Source organism: Aedes albopictus, chromosome 2 (assembly GCF_035046485.1).
Source record: "Aedes albopictus strain Foshan chromosome 2, AalbF5, whole genome shotgun sequence".
NCBI classification, from domain to species: Eukaryota; Metazoa; Arthropoda; class Insecta; order Diptera; family Culicidae; genus Aedes; species Aedes albopictus.
In genome coordinates, this window is record NC_085137.1 from 239,312,064 (window position 1) to 239,327,910 (window position 15,847).

Sequence of the window (15,847 nt, forward strand, 5' to 3'; positions counted from 1 at the left end):
ATTTAAGGGTAATGGTTCAATAGGGTGTTAGCAATCAGAGTGGATTAGAACGAGTTGGCGCCTACAATACACCAACACTAACACACATTAGTATGGGACAAACATCAAATTCTCGCTCCAGTCGACTTTTTTGATTCCATTTAGGTCCCATATGAACTGTACAAAATTTCAGCGCAATTGGTGAAACTATAATTTAGCGCAAGCGGTTCAAAGTTTTCATAGGATTTACTATGGGAAAAGTTACACTTTCAGATAAAAAATCCCAGAGGTCGCCCCTTGTCCCCATAATTTAAACCGATCAATGCTTCTTGTAGAAAAATCATTTATGAAACTTTCCTTCGAAGACCGCAAAACGATTGGATGCTTGTGGAAAAAGTTATAGATTTATTACCGATTAGTGATAGAACGAACGGCTTTTTGTTTCGTTTTATTAGCAGCACTGTAGCTGCTGCCTTGGCTGCTGCTGTTTCTGGGGGTGGTGATGCCTCCCGCCACCCCATGCAACAACGGCAGCAGCAGTGCTGCTGATAAAACAAAACAAAAAGCCGTTCTTTAGATCACTAATCGGTAATAAATCAATAACTTTTTCCACAAGCATCCAATCGTTGTGCGGTCTTCGAAGGAAAGTTTCATAAATGATTTTTCTACAAGAAGCATTGATCGGTTTGAATTATAGGGACAAGGGGCGACCTCTGGGATTTTTTATCTGAAAGTGTAACTTTTCCCATAGTAAATCCTATGAAAACTTTGAACCGCTTGCGCTAAATTATAGTTTCACCGATTGCGCTGAAATTTTGTACAGTTCATATGGGGCCTAAATGGGATCTAAAAAGTTGACTGGAGCGAGGATTTATTTTTTTTTCATACAAGCGTGTCCCACACTAACACACATACACCAATACTTACACGCACACATGCACCTACAACTAGCTGTAAAAGACCAGTGGGCGGGACAATGGTGCCTACCCAACAGTTGTAGGTGGGGTGTTTGGCTTAGCTACATGACTTGGTCCGGCAAGCCCATAAACATCAATTGGTAGACGTATTGCCTAGTGAAAAGACAACGCAGATGGGCGAAAGCCAGGGGATGCGTTGATAATAGCAGCAGAATAGCAAAAGTTATCTGCACTTTTGTTAATCATGACACGTTTTCTTCATACATTTCCATGCGCACCGGCAACGACATCCAACAGCATCAGAGAATACGCCTGCATGTATACACAACGGCTCCTACAGCCAAATTAGGGAAAATTGAAGGTTCGTTCCCGTTTTTAACTGTTTCTCAATGATGCGGACATTGCTTTTTAAACTTTTTTGGTGTTTTGAAAAGCTGAAACTTTCAACTTTTCATCAGTGGATTCATTTTTTAAATAAATGTTTGTAAACACTGTGAAATAACGCTGCATTTATGTAAACAACCGGCACCTGGCCCGGTGCGCTAAAGTGTCATGGTTTACAAAAGTGCAGATAACTTTTGATAGGAAAATGATACATCTCTAAATTTTTGATATGTTGTGCAAAAATGTCCCCGCTTTCGATTGACGCAAAAATTTTGAAAATCCGCGGTTACCAACATGGTGAAAAAACAGTTTTGGTATAAAAATCCAAGATGGCGGCCAAAATCAATATGGCCGACCCAACTTTTTATAACCGTAAATAGTAGCCCTATTTTTCCTCTTTTCAACAACATTTTGTTATTAGGTGGTTTTCGGGGAAACTTTTGAGTTATAACGGTTTAAATGAGTCAACAATTGATCAAAATCGAGGGGTCCGCAAAAATGGTTGTGGCTCTAACTAACGGGGTGTCCATCAAATTGATTAACCAAATGCATTTTTCTTACTTTTTTGGGGGGACTTTCAGGAAATCGCCACTTTAAATATTTTTGAAGACATGGTGTAAATAGTGGGATGGTCTCAGCGAGAGTTACCCTGATTGCTCTCCTGAATGTTTTTTTTTCTGATTTTGTACAGTAGGGTATTGGTTCCCTTATTAAGCATGTGGCTCCCATTTTCATCCTATGAAAATCAAAAGATTGAATCGCTGTTTGTTTTGTTTCTTATTTTTGTATTTTTTGTTAGAAGTGAGCATTCATGAAAACAAAAATAACGGAATCAATCAGTGCCGTAATCGCTTCTTTTCGAATATGATGAGCATGGGAGCGTGAGATTACTGATGGCACACATACCCTATTTGGTATGTCATTGTAAGTGGAAAAGGCAAAGCAATTTCTTGCAATTAACCTACACGGAGAAACTGAAAAACTCAAAATTAGGTACTTTTAAACTCAATTTTGAGTTCTTTTTCATCTTCCTTTTCATGCGCTCTTTCTGTTGTTGTCAGAGAGTGAAGAGAGAAACAGCCCAACTTTTGCAGTTCCGTGCGTTTCTAGCACAGTACTCAAATTTGAGTGAATACAACCTAGTCAAAATTTCGGTTGGGTGGAAAAAACTTAAAATTAGGTATTTTTTTCACATGGAAGCAAGCTGGAACAACCCAACAAAAACATCGATTCCATCAACTCAAAATTGGCTTGACGCACGCAACCCCGAAGTTGGGTGGAAAGAACTCACTTTTGGGTAGTTTCGTCTCTCCGTGTAGAAGAACTCTAAAAATAAAAATATTCCTTAACCTATTTCTGTATTATATTCGAAAAAGTTTTGCTTAATGAGTGTGCGGTGGACGCGTCGTGGGTCGAGTCGGTTCCGAATTTTTCGCTTCCCGTCGGCGCTAGTTCTCAATATACTTTTTATTGGGCTATGTCACCAACTCTTTAGAGCAATGCGTTCTGTTGCGTTGTGCACGCTTTAAGCTGCAAAATAGGTTTAATGAAAGCGACATCAAGTAATACTTAAATAAACTTACAATTTTGGTCGACTTTTCTGCAATAGAGTCTGCCTGATCTTATTCCCCACTGCTTCTGTGTAGTATCTAAAAGCTCAATTATGTTTTCAATACAATTCAATAATCGCTTATCTCAACTTACAGAAAAGTTTAGGAATGAACTAGTTCAAATTAACTACACTATACACGGTACTGTAGGAATTCAAATTGTACTCGTAGGCACTGTAATAATCGAATTATTTTAAGAATACACGTATAAATGAAAAGAAATAATAGTAATCACCATGGAGTTATTAATAACCAGAAGCAAACCGATCCACAACACTGTGTTTACTTTTCTTTCTAATCTGCCTTATCATCTACGTTGACGTTGATAACATTTCAAGAGCCGGACGCAGGTTGGTGGTCGGCAGTGTTGCCGCGACGGCGATTTACGTCGCAACACTTTTAGTTGATAATAAATATTTTCTTTCATTTTATGCATTTACACAAAAGAGTGAAAAGTGTTAGCTCGGGCTCGCCGGTCGAGAAAAAAATCCGGGCGCCGACAAGTGAGTCGCGTTCAGTGTATTTCTGTGTGGAATAGACTAAAGGTTTCTGCTCCCTAGTAGAGTGGAGATGCGCGATAGAATTTTCTTTTTGGCTAGTTTTTGCGTCGAAAAGTGGTCGGTTGTTACGGCGGTTTGTGTATATTGATCCATTGTCAAATCATATCACCAACCATAGGTGACTCCTGGACTCGGACTGACAATGTACCCTATCCTACTAACAAAAAATTCCTTCCTGAGACAAACGTGGAGATGCAGCGATTCGCGGTCTTTATAACAACGTTTGTCTTACTAACATTCCCTCCCATCCTCGATGACCGTAAGGACGTGGCCGGCGCCGTTATTGACCGTATTAAAATTGAAAGCTCTCGAACTGTGTACATTGAGAATAGTAAGCTAGTCCCAAACCCTATTCATTGGTTCCTTGTGCAATTTCGATTGCTCTGGTCAATCACGGAGTAGCAACTACGAATTGTGCGGTCATCTATGCTCATGCTATATTCGAAAGAGTTTTGCTAAACAGTTCTTGGAAGAGCTCAGCGATTTGATGGAATCTTTCAAATGATATATCTTGCCTATTTTTCTACAAAATTCCTTACTTAAGCTTTGAGGATATTTTTGTATTGTTTTTGAGAAGTAATAAGGGATAATTTTTGAATTGTTAACATATAAAATTTCCACCTGAAAAAAAAACATCCCTCCCCCTGGATATTCGATCTTGACGCGATGGGAGGGCTTAACCCATTAGCACTTTAGCGCCAGTTCATTCACCACCGCTTGGACTTTGAGCTAGATAAATCTAGTTTACGAGTTGAGCGCAAGTGAAGGAATCGCCGCAAGTGCTAATGGGAACCAAAGGAGTATCCGTCGTGCATTTATCACAAGTCAAAAACAAATTATAATTCAGCTTGCATAGACCTAATCTTTGCATTCTTTGAATTTTCTCAAATTTAACAACAATTGTTAAATTTAACGTAACGCAAGAGTGGGTAGAGGAGGTCTCTGCGTTACACTCATCATTCGTTACTTGAATTCGTTAGTACACAGGACAGGGAACTCTAGGATAAGATGACTTACAGCCTTACAGATTAGATTCATTACAATTAGAAAATTATGGACTGATTAGGTAAAGATAAAACTGTTGATTATAGGAGTTTGTATTTGTATTTCTTATTTTTATGGGTTTTGTGAATTTATAAAAGTTGACAAATAATCATTATCATTTTTATTTTTGACAAAAATCAGTTGACTGAACTTTTTTGTTTTTATATCTTAGACGGTATTATTTCACTGATCAAAAAAAGCAGGAATTTAGTTAGTACTTAGGATGGTTGACATTGTAAAGGGTTACGAGGGATATAATATTACTTTGGACTGAGATGATCACAGATATGCAGAAGACGACTAGCGAAATTAGTAGCACAATTTGATACAACTATATTTTGACAAATAGGGTTTGACAAATTTCTTTACAATATCGAATGGAAGCTCAAAAAGTGTTATCTAACACTAATATGAGAGTTATTTGGAGATGATGCTGGTGCTGTCAATGACTAACATCGGTTATTGACACTATTGGTAATCAGCTTGAAATAATTTTCAGAATGTATTATAAAATAACTGAGGATATTATCTGATTATTGTTTGGGGAAGCTGTCAGAAAAACTAGTTGCCCATACCGGCTAAAAACGCTAGTTCTGGTAGCTGTCTTCGAATAATTTTCAGAAATATCAAGTCTTTAAAAATTAGCTACGACACATTTTTTTTTTCTTTTTGCTCTTTGTATATTTCTTAAGAATAGTACTCTGAAGGCGTTAACATAGACATAGACACCCTTTTTTATCTCTGAATGTTATCCAGTGACCTCGGAGATTTTCGATTATTGAAATATTGTTCAATTATCAACTCATCTTTGGAGCTTCCATTCGATCAAAACACTAGTGCGATGGGAAAAGTTAAAAACAGTATTTTTAAAAACTACTACGACCTAATGCTAATTACTACACACTTTGCTCAAGTTGACGACATCGTCTAGTCCATCGTGAGTATTAGTACTAGTAGGGGGAAAGTTGGGAAAGGGTCCAGGCTTTGCTATCAGCTGTCCTGCAGCTCCACCTGGTCACTCTTCAAAAAAAAAAAAAAAAAATTTCACCTGAAAAAAAAAACATGGAAAACTCAGGGAATTTTATTTTGTGTTATAAGTACCCTGTATAAAAACAAATCATCAAATTCTGAGAACCTTCGTATCAATTTGTATGATATGTAATAAAAAAAAATCCCAATCGCGATATCTCTACTTGTTTCCGAGAAGTGTGTGTGAATCAAAAATTTCATACATTTTAATGTACCTATTTTTAGGTTGGATACTAAAATTTAACTCTTCGTAATTGATCCGATCATGGAGGAAGCACTGGGTTCATATTTAAACCACAATTGTAACGCCCCAAGCAAACTTTTTACATGGATTGAATTGAAAATAACAAAATCTATCCTTTATCTACGGGAAAATAACGAAATATTGCCAATTTAAAATTGCGTTTTTATCTGAAAGAACATTGTGTTCCTAATGTTGCGGTATCCCATTGAAATCATATGGGATACTGCAACATTAGGAACACAGCAGCAAACATATCGCTTTTTCTCCAAAGCCGTACGGGAAACCTAGCGTCGGACATAGTGCGCTGGACAGCGGGCCTGGTCCTCTATCCAGCGCAGTATGCCCGACGTACGTCCGACGCACGGTTAGGAGAAAAATGGATTTTCGCGAGTTAAAAATTCCGATTTTCAACTGTATACGAACAATATTTAAATAGGTTCCCGGGCACCAAAATAGATGAAAATTTGGATTTCGGCTCAGTTTGGCATGCAGATTCAGAATATGGAATTATCCCAACACCGTTAAAGAAGCAAATTGAATATTGATCAGTTGGAACATCAATTTTCTAATAAATTTACACTGTATCTATAGCAATGTGTATCATCCCTCTCTCTATAAGCAGTCGTGGCCGAGTGGTTAAGGCGTCTGACTCGAAATCAGATTCCCTCTGGGAGCGTAGGTTCGAATCCTACCGGCTGCGAATTTTTTTTTATGTGTGTATCATCTCAGAGCTGTACATCCTATCCTCAAATAAATAAAAGCAATATCAATAACATTCCGTTTTTACGAAGGTTTTTGAAAGATCGGTATTGTTTCCTCTGTCATCGCAGTAAACCAGAACTAATTACTTTCGAAACTTTTTATTAGATGCCACATCAGCAGAGTGGCGCAGTGGAAGCGTGCTGGGCCCATAACCCAGAGGTCCGTAGATCGAAACTACGCTCTGCTAGCTGACTTTTGTTTAGTACTTTATTTACTCGATCAATGTGACAAATTCAAGAAAAATTAGTGACTTTCAAATCAATTCTTCAGTAATCTCGCTTTCCTTGATTCCGTACATTCCGGCCATCAGCACACCGTGCATACTAGCATTGTTAGCATTTACCTCGCTGGGTGGCACCAATGGTCCATTGTCACCTTCGTACACGAACGGTAACCGCAAGATCCAGTAAGCACTCTGCGTCAGCTTGATCGGTTCCGGTTGGCCTGTGGTAAAAGTAACATTGTTCTGCACACTATTCTGGAAGATTTTAACCTTGGGTTCCAGGATCACATTGACCGGAGCCTTGGGGGTTACAATGTGTACCCGCATCAATTGGGCGACATTTGAACTGCGACACAGACACGGGAAATAAATTGGCATATCGTTGAAAACGACTTTGCTTCCGCTGTCCCGCACGATTCCGGAACCTCCCCGAAGGACCGTGTCCGGCCCACTCATGATGAAACGATGCCCTCGGAGGCATTCGTATTCTATTCCGATGAAAATCTTCAGCGTGAAGTTGTTGCTGGAATCGCCGGACTTTGACTGAGCGGCGTTCTTCTTGCGGTTTCGGATTTTTTCATAGGAAGCAGCCCAGGATTGGGCATGCTCGAGTCGCACGCTGACATCCCACGGTAGCAGGAAATTTGATCCGGAAAGGAATCCGCTTTGAATATGTTCCGGAAGTCCACTGTTGTGCGTGTAGATAGAGCTAGGTCCTAGACAAACCAATGACCACGAAGGAAACTGCGGAAGCAGTCCAGAAGGACTAGTGGCGTGCAACATTCCGGGCAGATATTCCGTTGTGGAAGGTTGCCTAAGAATGGCTTTATCTTTGTCTGGTTGATCGGTATGCTCTCCAACTTTGATGACAATTTCATTCATTGGTTCTTCTTCCAAGGCTTCTTCTTCATCACCTTGGCTTGCGTAGTTTTTAGTCTGGCCATCATTTTCCTCCTTGTCGTCGATACTGAATGTGAGATTCGAGGCACTGTCCTGGCTTTTCTGACTGCCGGATAGATGTGGCGAATGGTCGTTAGTCATTGGTGGATTAGCGCTAGTATCAGGAGTTCTGTTTGAATTTTCAAGAGACATCAGGTTTGATAAATTCTTGTTGATGAATTCTGCTGCCCGGAAGTCGCTGCCTGACGGTTCGAACACCGGAAATTTGATTCTTTCCAGCAGGGTACAGTTGCTACAGCTTTTCGCTATCAGTTGGTAGAAGTCATAATTTGCCTGCCTAATTGTATATGGATCTTCGCGGTGGCCTTGAGTTCGTCCACAATTACAAGCGGACACGAACACCACTCCACTGGAGTGATCCATCGGATCATTGGCCTTGTGCTTCCCCAGAGCACAAGGATTTCCCCTCAGACTAGGGTACTCGCACTGCTGCTTCCCGTTCAACCAGATCGAATCGCAGTAATCTTTGAGTTTGGCCTCATGTCGTTCGACTTCCGGTCCTCGGGCATACCGCAGGAAGACTTCACGGGCCTGGTGGTACTTTTTCTCGTGGAACGCACCGCTGTAGTGGTGGGGAAGCATTTCTTTGTAGTTGACCATGGCCAGCTCCATGCCGTGCTCGCAAACGTCCCCAAAAAAGCGTTCGTCAATGTCGATCACTTTGTGGAAGTTCTCCAAATATGCTTTCTGAAAAAGTTATCGAGACTGAACAATGTTTCAGAAACAGAACAGAACAGGAAAACTTACGTAATCCACATCTCCCGGTTCGTAGTTTGGATTATCGGGGTTTTCAATGAAGATTTTATGCAAGAACTTGAATCCTTCGAACCAAGATTTGACACCTGGGACCTGTAATGATTAATTAGAATAGGTGTTTTAGGGAACAAAGCAATAAGAAAGTGCATTAGCTGAAATTGGTATGGGAGACTATCTACGCTATGGGTTCGTCTATACATCTTACTACATCTAGTTCTAGCCCTAAACAAGATCAAAATAGTCTCTTACGAGCAAATAGATGCTTACCGCAAAATGGCTCCTACCCCTATACTTCGAAACGCTGTCATCAAAGCCATGCTCAAACGCTTCGGCCACGTGCTTTCTAATCAGCGCCAAGATACTCCTTTCGCGCTCGGGTTTGCCTATGGCAGCACTCGCCCTTCCAATGCTCCAGGCGGACATTCCGTAGCCTTCGTAAGGTCGTAAGCGATTCATGAACTTCTCGTCGTCTTTGTCGCCCGGCTGCCCAGCAGATGGTTTATCCAAGTACTCCATTAGCATATCGATCGAGTCCAGTAATGGGTCGGATTTTGCCTTCGAATCGCTGCTAAAGAATACGAATTTTTTGCTTCTTGGAATAGAGAACAGCGACATAGCGCTGTTGTTCGTTATGATGAATTCAGTCCTCAGCATTTTGTAGATGTCCTCTTCTACGGCACATTCCAAAGCTTCTAATTTTTCTACGTCCTCCGGTCGGATGTCGCTGGTGCCCTCAAACAGGAATATAAAGCGTGGACTGCACAATCGGGCTTCCTTTCCCATGTAATTACCCACATTGGAAGCTTTCAGTAGCTTCGGCAGAAACTTCAGCACGTATTTCTCCCGGATGATCTTCAGCGACTTGAAGATCGACAAATAGCTCGTGTCAAAGACCGACGTCGGTTCCACCAGCACGATCATGTGGCAAACCTGGATGGCAAACAGCAGCATCCGAGCGAACCGGCTGCGCACGTAGCTGTTGAAATTAACGAAATTGTCTCGATCGCCAGTTTCCACCGCTTTCGCCAGTTCTTCGGCCATGACTTGCTGGTCGAATGTGGTCTCGAAGTGCAGGTATAACACGGTGCCATCTTCCTCGAAATAGAACTTTATGCGACCCTAGTCATAGGAAAATAATTATTAGATTCCGGATGAATCCGTTCAATCACTCTGTTGGTGTGCCTACCTCACAGCACTTTGAATCGGTCAGAGCTGGGTGAGTGGTCAGCAAATTGAATCCGACCAATTTGTTGCAGCTAGATGAGGACGATTTGCCTATCACACCCACTATGATCATCTGCTTGTCATGTTTGAAGAGAGCATCGCTGAAATAAAATTGCAGTTTATTTTTTAATCACTAACAGGAGCTTTGTTTCAATAATCGAATGCTCGATTGTTACCGAATGGTTTTGGGAATATCCGGAAACACGAAACTTTCCACGGGATTCATGTTTTAGGTCACTAAATCGCACGCTAATCACACGTCGATATTTTGGTTGTGAAATTTTGATCCATCCATCACTGAACGCAATTTTTGTTTTGATCTCTTTCGTAAATTTTGAGAGGCACAGTAAAAACCGATGGAAAATTCTGCATTTAATGCACACGGAAATTGGCTTCTTTAGCGGTGTTGAGATAATTCCATATTCTAAATCTGCATGCAAAACTGAGCCGAAATCCAAATTTTCATGAATTTTGGTGCCCCGGAACCTATTTAAAAATCAATTTGAAGTTTGTATGGGAGCGATTTGTCGAATCACCCCTCGTCGCATTTTGTACTGGGTGGAGCTGTCAAACAGTTACCCAGCTGTCAAAAGGTGATTTCAAAAAATCTCTTTGAAATTGATTTTGAGTACCAAAATAAAGTTCTAAAAATCTGAAAAAAATCATAGTGGCTCAGAAAAAGGTGCTCTTTCGTATAGAATTAAAAAAATCCATACATTTTAAATCCCCAATTGATGGGCTTCTTTAGCGGTGTTGATCATGCTCTTTCTTGATTTTTTGCAATACATTTTTCTTAATTTAAAAACCCAATTTTTTGTTTTTATACGAAAGAGCACCTCTTTCTGAACCAATATGATTTTTTTCAGATTTTTAGAACTTTATTTTGATACCAAAAATCAATTTCAAAGAGATTTTTTGAAATCACCTTTTGACAGCTGAGCAACTGTTTGGCAGCTCCGCCCAGTACAAAATGCGACGAGGGGTGATTCGACAAATCGCTCCCATACAAACTTCAAATTGATTTTTAAATAGGTTCCCGGGCATAAAAATTCATGAAAATTTGGATTTCGGCTCAGTTTGACATGCTGATTCAGAATATGGGATTATCTCAACACCGCTAAGCCAATTCAAGACTACCTAAGGTTTTTTTTTAAACAATTTTTTTTATGTATAATTTAATTTAATATTATATATTAGGTATTTAACTGGATCGACGGTTCGTTGGGTAGATTGGTCTTCTTAAGGCATAGCTAAAAAGGGTAATAGCACCGACGAACTGACGTGACTCTCAATCTCAAGACATGACCGAAAACTTAAAACGGTCAATTTAAAAGCCAGTGATCGCAAATGTCAAACTGAAAGTGACGTCTGAAAAAAATGAAGACGCTTCTGCAGGCGTCGTCTTGGTGGGAAGGAGATTGTAAATACATACATACATTTATTGCAATTAATATAATATACATTTCGTTTTTTTTTTTTTTACATTCATAACTGAGATTTGGGGTTCCCTTTCAACAGTTGATTATTCAAAACACATGCTGTTTTATTTAATCGTCTAACTTAAAGTTTAACACGGAAGGAAAAATTTTCTATACAAAAAAACCTTCAAATTTGCATTACTAAACTAGGAAAACAAAAGAACAAAAAAAAAAAAACAAATACAAAAACACTTAACAATAATATCACAGCAGACTATGCAGCCAGCTCTTGAAGAAGTGGGTTTATAGACGTCGCGCAACTCAGGTTGAATTTCGGCAGTAATCTCTCGAACCATTCATCCAGCGGTTCTATCCTAGCCATCCTATGCACATCTTCGGTAGGGTGAAATGGTGAAAGATTCATCATCATTTTTAATAATTTGTTTTGCTTGACTTGGATTTTCTTACGATGGCTTTTAGCGCAATTGTGCCAGGCTGGAAACCCGTATGCAATCGTGGGTCGAAACACAGTTTTGTATAGCAGGAGTTTCATGTTTGCCTGTAAACGTGAGCGACGATTTACTAAGGGGTACAGCGATCTGGTGAGTTTGTCGCATTTTTTTATACAATTGCTAACATGTAGTCCAAAGTTAAGCTTCTTATCAAGAGTTAGTCCTAGGTATGTTGCACTTTCTGACCACGGTATGTTTTGGCCTCCGCAAGAGACATAACTTTGTGGAAGATACCTCGGGCTACGCCGACGAGTAAAGTAGATCGCCTGGGATTTCGCAGGATTCGTCTTAATCTTCCATTTTCGTTGATATTCAAGGATAGCATTTTGAGCCTGCTGCAGCTTTTCGACCACTTTCTCTGGTTCACGATGCGATGTTAAGAATCCAGTATCGTCGGCAAAAAGGAAGTATTCAACACCATCAACTTTAACCATATCTGCAGAAAAAACGTTGTACAGTGTGGGACTGAGAACGGATCCTTGGGGAACACCAAATGGTACAGATTTGCGGTCTGATAGACATCCATTTACCGAGACCTGGAAACTTCTGTCTTTCAGGAAATTGCGGATGATTTTCAAAAGGCGAATGGAGAAATTCGCACGGAGCATCTTATGTATGATTGCGTCATGCCACACCGAATCATACGCTTTCTCCACGTCAAGAAGGATCAGCCCTGAAGAGTTTCGTTGTTCGAAATTTCGTCTCACCTCCTTTACCAGACGAACGAGTTGGTGGTTTGTAGAATGGGACTTCTGGAAGCCAAACTGCTCACGCGGGATGATGCGAGTTGTTTCCAGGTGCTTCTCGATACGAAACAAGATCAGCCGTTCGAAAATTTTACTGATTGTAGGAAGTAAACTAATGGGTCTGTAGTTCGATGGTAACGTTTCGTCCTTATTGGGCTTAGGAACAGGAACAACTATTGCATGTTTCCATTCGACTGGAAAATAGCAAAGTTTCATGCAGGCAGAAAAAACTTTCGATAGAAACACTCGGGCCTTTCGTGGGAGTTTTTTCAGTAGACAATTTCTGATTCGGTCAAAGCCAGGTGCTTTTTTTGTTTTTAGATTGCGAATGATCTTGTCGACTTCCCTAGGGCTAACAAGCCATTCGTTGTCGGGAGGAGGTTCCGTATTGTCGACTTCCTGAATTGAACGTTCTACGGCGGCCACGGTATCCGGATCGTCGTCCATTTGGTTGTTGTGTGACTTTTCAAAAGTTGTAGCCAGCAGATTAGCCTTCTCGGCTGGAGAGGCGTGGAAAGTTTCATCATTACGAAGAGGGGGACTGTATTTACACGTGTTACGTAGGGCTTTCGATATTCGCCAGATTTTGTTGTCACCGTGTTCAAGAGAAAGTAGTGTATCTTGAAATTTACTGAACCGGGCTTTGGCGCACTCATCCTTAATGCGGTTGTTCAACGATGACACTATTTCTTTAAGAAATGGATTTCTTGTCCTCATCCATTGTCGACGGCGCCTATTGCGCAATTGAATCAATTGAAGGGTTTCATCCGGAATGCGCGCAACTTCGTAAGCCTGCGGGACGATCTCCGGAACAGCAGCAGCCTCCGCTTCTAAAACGATCTCTTTGAAGTAGAAGAGAGCAGAATCTACTTCATCTGTATCTTTGATATCAGCGACGATTGGATCCGTAAGGTCGATTTTTCTATTTATTGTACTCTGGAACGTGACCCAATCTGCACGCCCGTAGCAGCGTATGGTGGGAGTACACCTTATAGGAGACTCGGTGAGGCAAACTTTAAAAGTCACTGGCAGATGATCTGACGATAGTTCATTGTGAGTGACTGGTTTAGTCATATCGAGTGAATTGTTCGACAACACAATGTCAAGGGTAGAAGGGCGGCCTCTTCCGGGTGGATGGTACGAAGGTGAGTCCGGATAGTGAACGGAAAAGCCCCAACGAGTAGCTTGTTCAACCAAGAGATTACCAGCTTTGTTGTTCGAGAAGCAGTTCCATTGTCGGTGCTTGGCGTTTAGGTCACCGACTACGATGAAAGGGTTTGTACGGGACGCGAGGGACCGAATGTCCCGACGAAATCTCGACCAATCTGAGCACCGTCTACCGCCCGGAAAGTACGCGGCTATAATGTGAAGGGGGCTCTCTGTAAGGCAAATGGCAATGCCTACCGTTTCGATGACATTAGTTTTTGTTTCCAACTCCTCGTACTTAATTCCCTTTCGAATTGCTATTAGGACACCTCCTCCTCGGTCGGGGTCGGCCATAGAGCTGCGGTAAGATCGAACGCAGCAGTAATTTGGGTGAAGGAGAGAAATGGAAGGTCGCAGCCATGTTTCAGTAACAACTGCTACGTCAATGTTGTTCCTTTGCAGGAAATCAAAAAATTCCACATGCTTATTGTGAATGGATCTACCATTCCAGTTGACGACGCGTAGATTTTGCAGATTATCCATTATAGATGTATTTGACGGCCAGCTCGTGCAGAGCTTGGAATTGCTCACGCTTATTGCGGCAGCTTTCGAGGCGGGTGAACAGATCCTCTGCTAGACACAAAAACTCGGAAACAGTGAATAGGCCAGGCGATGGTGACTCACTTGGAGGCGGACGTCGGCCTTGTAGAACCTGCGAGTAGGTGTTGACACCGGCGGTGGCTTGATTGCTTGTTGGAATGATGCTACTTCTGGGAACTACATTGTTCGACACTCTTGTTGATCGAGAGAAGGGAGACGGTTTGGCTCTCGCGCGTTGACGGATGGACTCCATTTTTTTAATGTAATCCTTTCGACTTGGACATCCATGGAAGTTAGCAGTGTGGTTACCGCTACAGTTTGCACAGCGAATCCGCTCCCGAGTATCGTTTCCGTCCCTCAAAGCTGCTTTCTTGGGAAGACGACAATCCGCTGTTAGATGCTTCTCTCCGCATTTGACGCATAGCGGAGCAATGTTGCAATTTCGGTGACTATGGCCAAATTTTTGGCAACGATGACACTGTACTACATCCACAGCTCGCCTGGAGAAAAATCGCCAGTACACAACAACATTGAAAAGAGTCTTTACACGTTGAAGCTCTGATAGCTTCACGGAATTTTTCTCGAAGTAGAGTAGGTATAACACGTCGTCTTCAGGACCGCCTTTTTTTTGGGAAAAAATTTTCAAGTCTAGCGGGCGAACACCGTTGGCTACTAGTTCATCCATCAGCTCCGGTAAGGGATAGAGCGACAGTCCCGAGATGATGATTCTGACAGGTTGTTTACTTGATGGAGTGTACGTAAAGTACTCGGTATTAGACTCTTTCAATGCTTGTATGGCAGCAGTGAAACAACTTTCTCCCTTCACCATGAGCTGTGTTCCAGATTTCACAGCCTTCATGTGATAACTTGTTTGCGGAATATTAGCTAGGTTGAGTAGTTCCCGGGTTTGCCTTGTGCCTTTGTTGATAATCGAAATTGGAGGTAATCTGCTTGCTTTTGTTTTCTTTGCTGCAGCGTTTGACTCAACATTCTCCGCGCTGTCGTCGTTTGCAGCCAAATCAGACAGGGACTCGAACATGTTCCGTGTTTCAATCGACGGCTGCACTGACTGATAAGAAGACATTCCATTCACCGCCGCTGGCGGCATATTATCGTTCGTCAACTTTCGCCTTTTGACCTGATCGACATCACACTCGGCCATCTTTGAGGTTACCGACAGTGAAGACTGCGACGGTTTGGTTTTATCATAATTACGACGGACAATTATGTTGGATCTGCCATCCACCACATCGTTAGGATCCCGGATAAAAACTAACCATAGGGTGTTTGGTGAAAACCATTCATGCACCATACAGTGTACCAGCTACAATAATGTATATTGTAATGAAATGGTTCACTAAAAGCTTCGCACATTGTAGCTACTATACATTTACATTCGATTTTTATGTAACAATATATTATACTGTTTTTCTTACGTTTGAACCATTCACTTTTCCGAAACATTATTTTTTCGTGCATTATTAATTATTTATTCAGTTTTAGATTTTTTCCGTGCTTTGTTTTGTTGATGTTTGTGACTTTTTTGATGCAAAGGAAAGGAAAGAAAAAAAGTGAATAAGTTGAAACATCAATTTAAAAGTAAAAAGAAGATCGCGTTAAGTACTGTTCCTTTGAATTCCACTAAGAATCAGAGGAACAGTACTTAACGCGATTTTTTTTTACTTACGGATATTCCCCTAACAAGCCCAGGTTAATCATCATCATAAATTTAA

The 15,847-nt window shown here is 41.1% G+C and overlaps 1 protein-coding gene and 2 non-coding genes across 3 annotated transcripts; 2 read left to right on the forward strand and 1 right to left on the reverse strand.

Moving 5' to 3' along the window:
• The first annotated feature begins 6,385 nt into the window (after positions 1-6,385).
• Positions 6,386-6,467, forward strand: Trnas-cga (transfer RNA serine (anticodon CGA)). Its single transcript has one exon. It is a non-coding gene; the product is annotated as a tRNA-Ser (tRNA).
• A 177-nt stretch (positions 6,468-6,644) lies between these two features.
• Positions 6,645-6,716, forward strand: Trnam-cau (transfer RNA methionine (anticodon CAU)). The gene has a single exon. It is a non-coding gene; the product is annotated as a tRNA-Met (tRNA).
• A 2-nt stretch (positions 6,717-6,718) lies between these two features.
• LOC109420078 (nonsense-mediated mRNA decay factor SMG8) lies at positions 6,719-10,028 on the reverse strand. Its single transcript, XM_019694382.3, has 5 exons — positions 9,869-10,028; positions 9,655-9,793; positions 8,736-9,587; positions 8,460-8,561; positions 6,719-8,399 (listed from the first exon to the last, which is right to left on the reverse strand). Exons 1-5 carry the CDS (start codon positions 9,916-9,918, stop codon positions 6,783-6,785), a joined length of 2,760 nt encoding a protein of 919 aa, XP_019549927.3. The 5' UTR covers positions 9,919-10,028; the 3' UTR covers positions 6,719-6,782.
• Between the last annotated feature and the right edge of the window lie 5,819 nt (positions 10,029-15,847).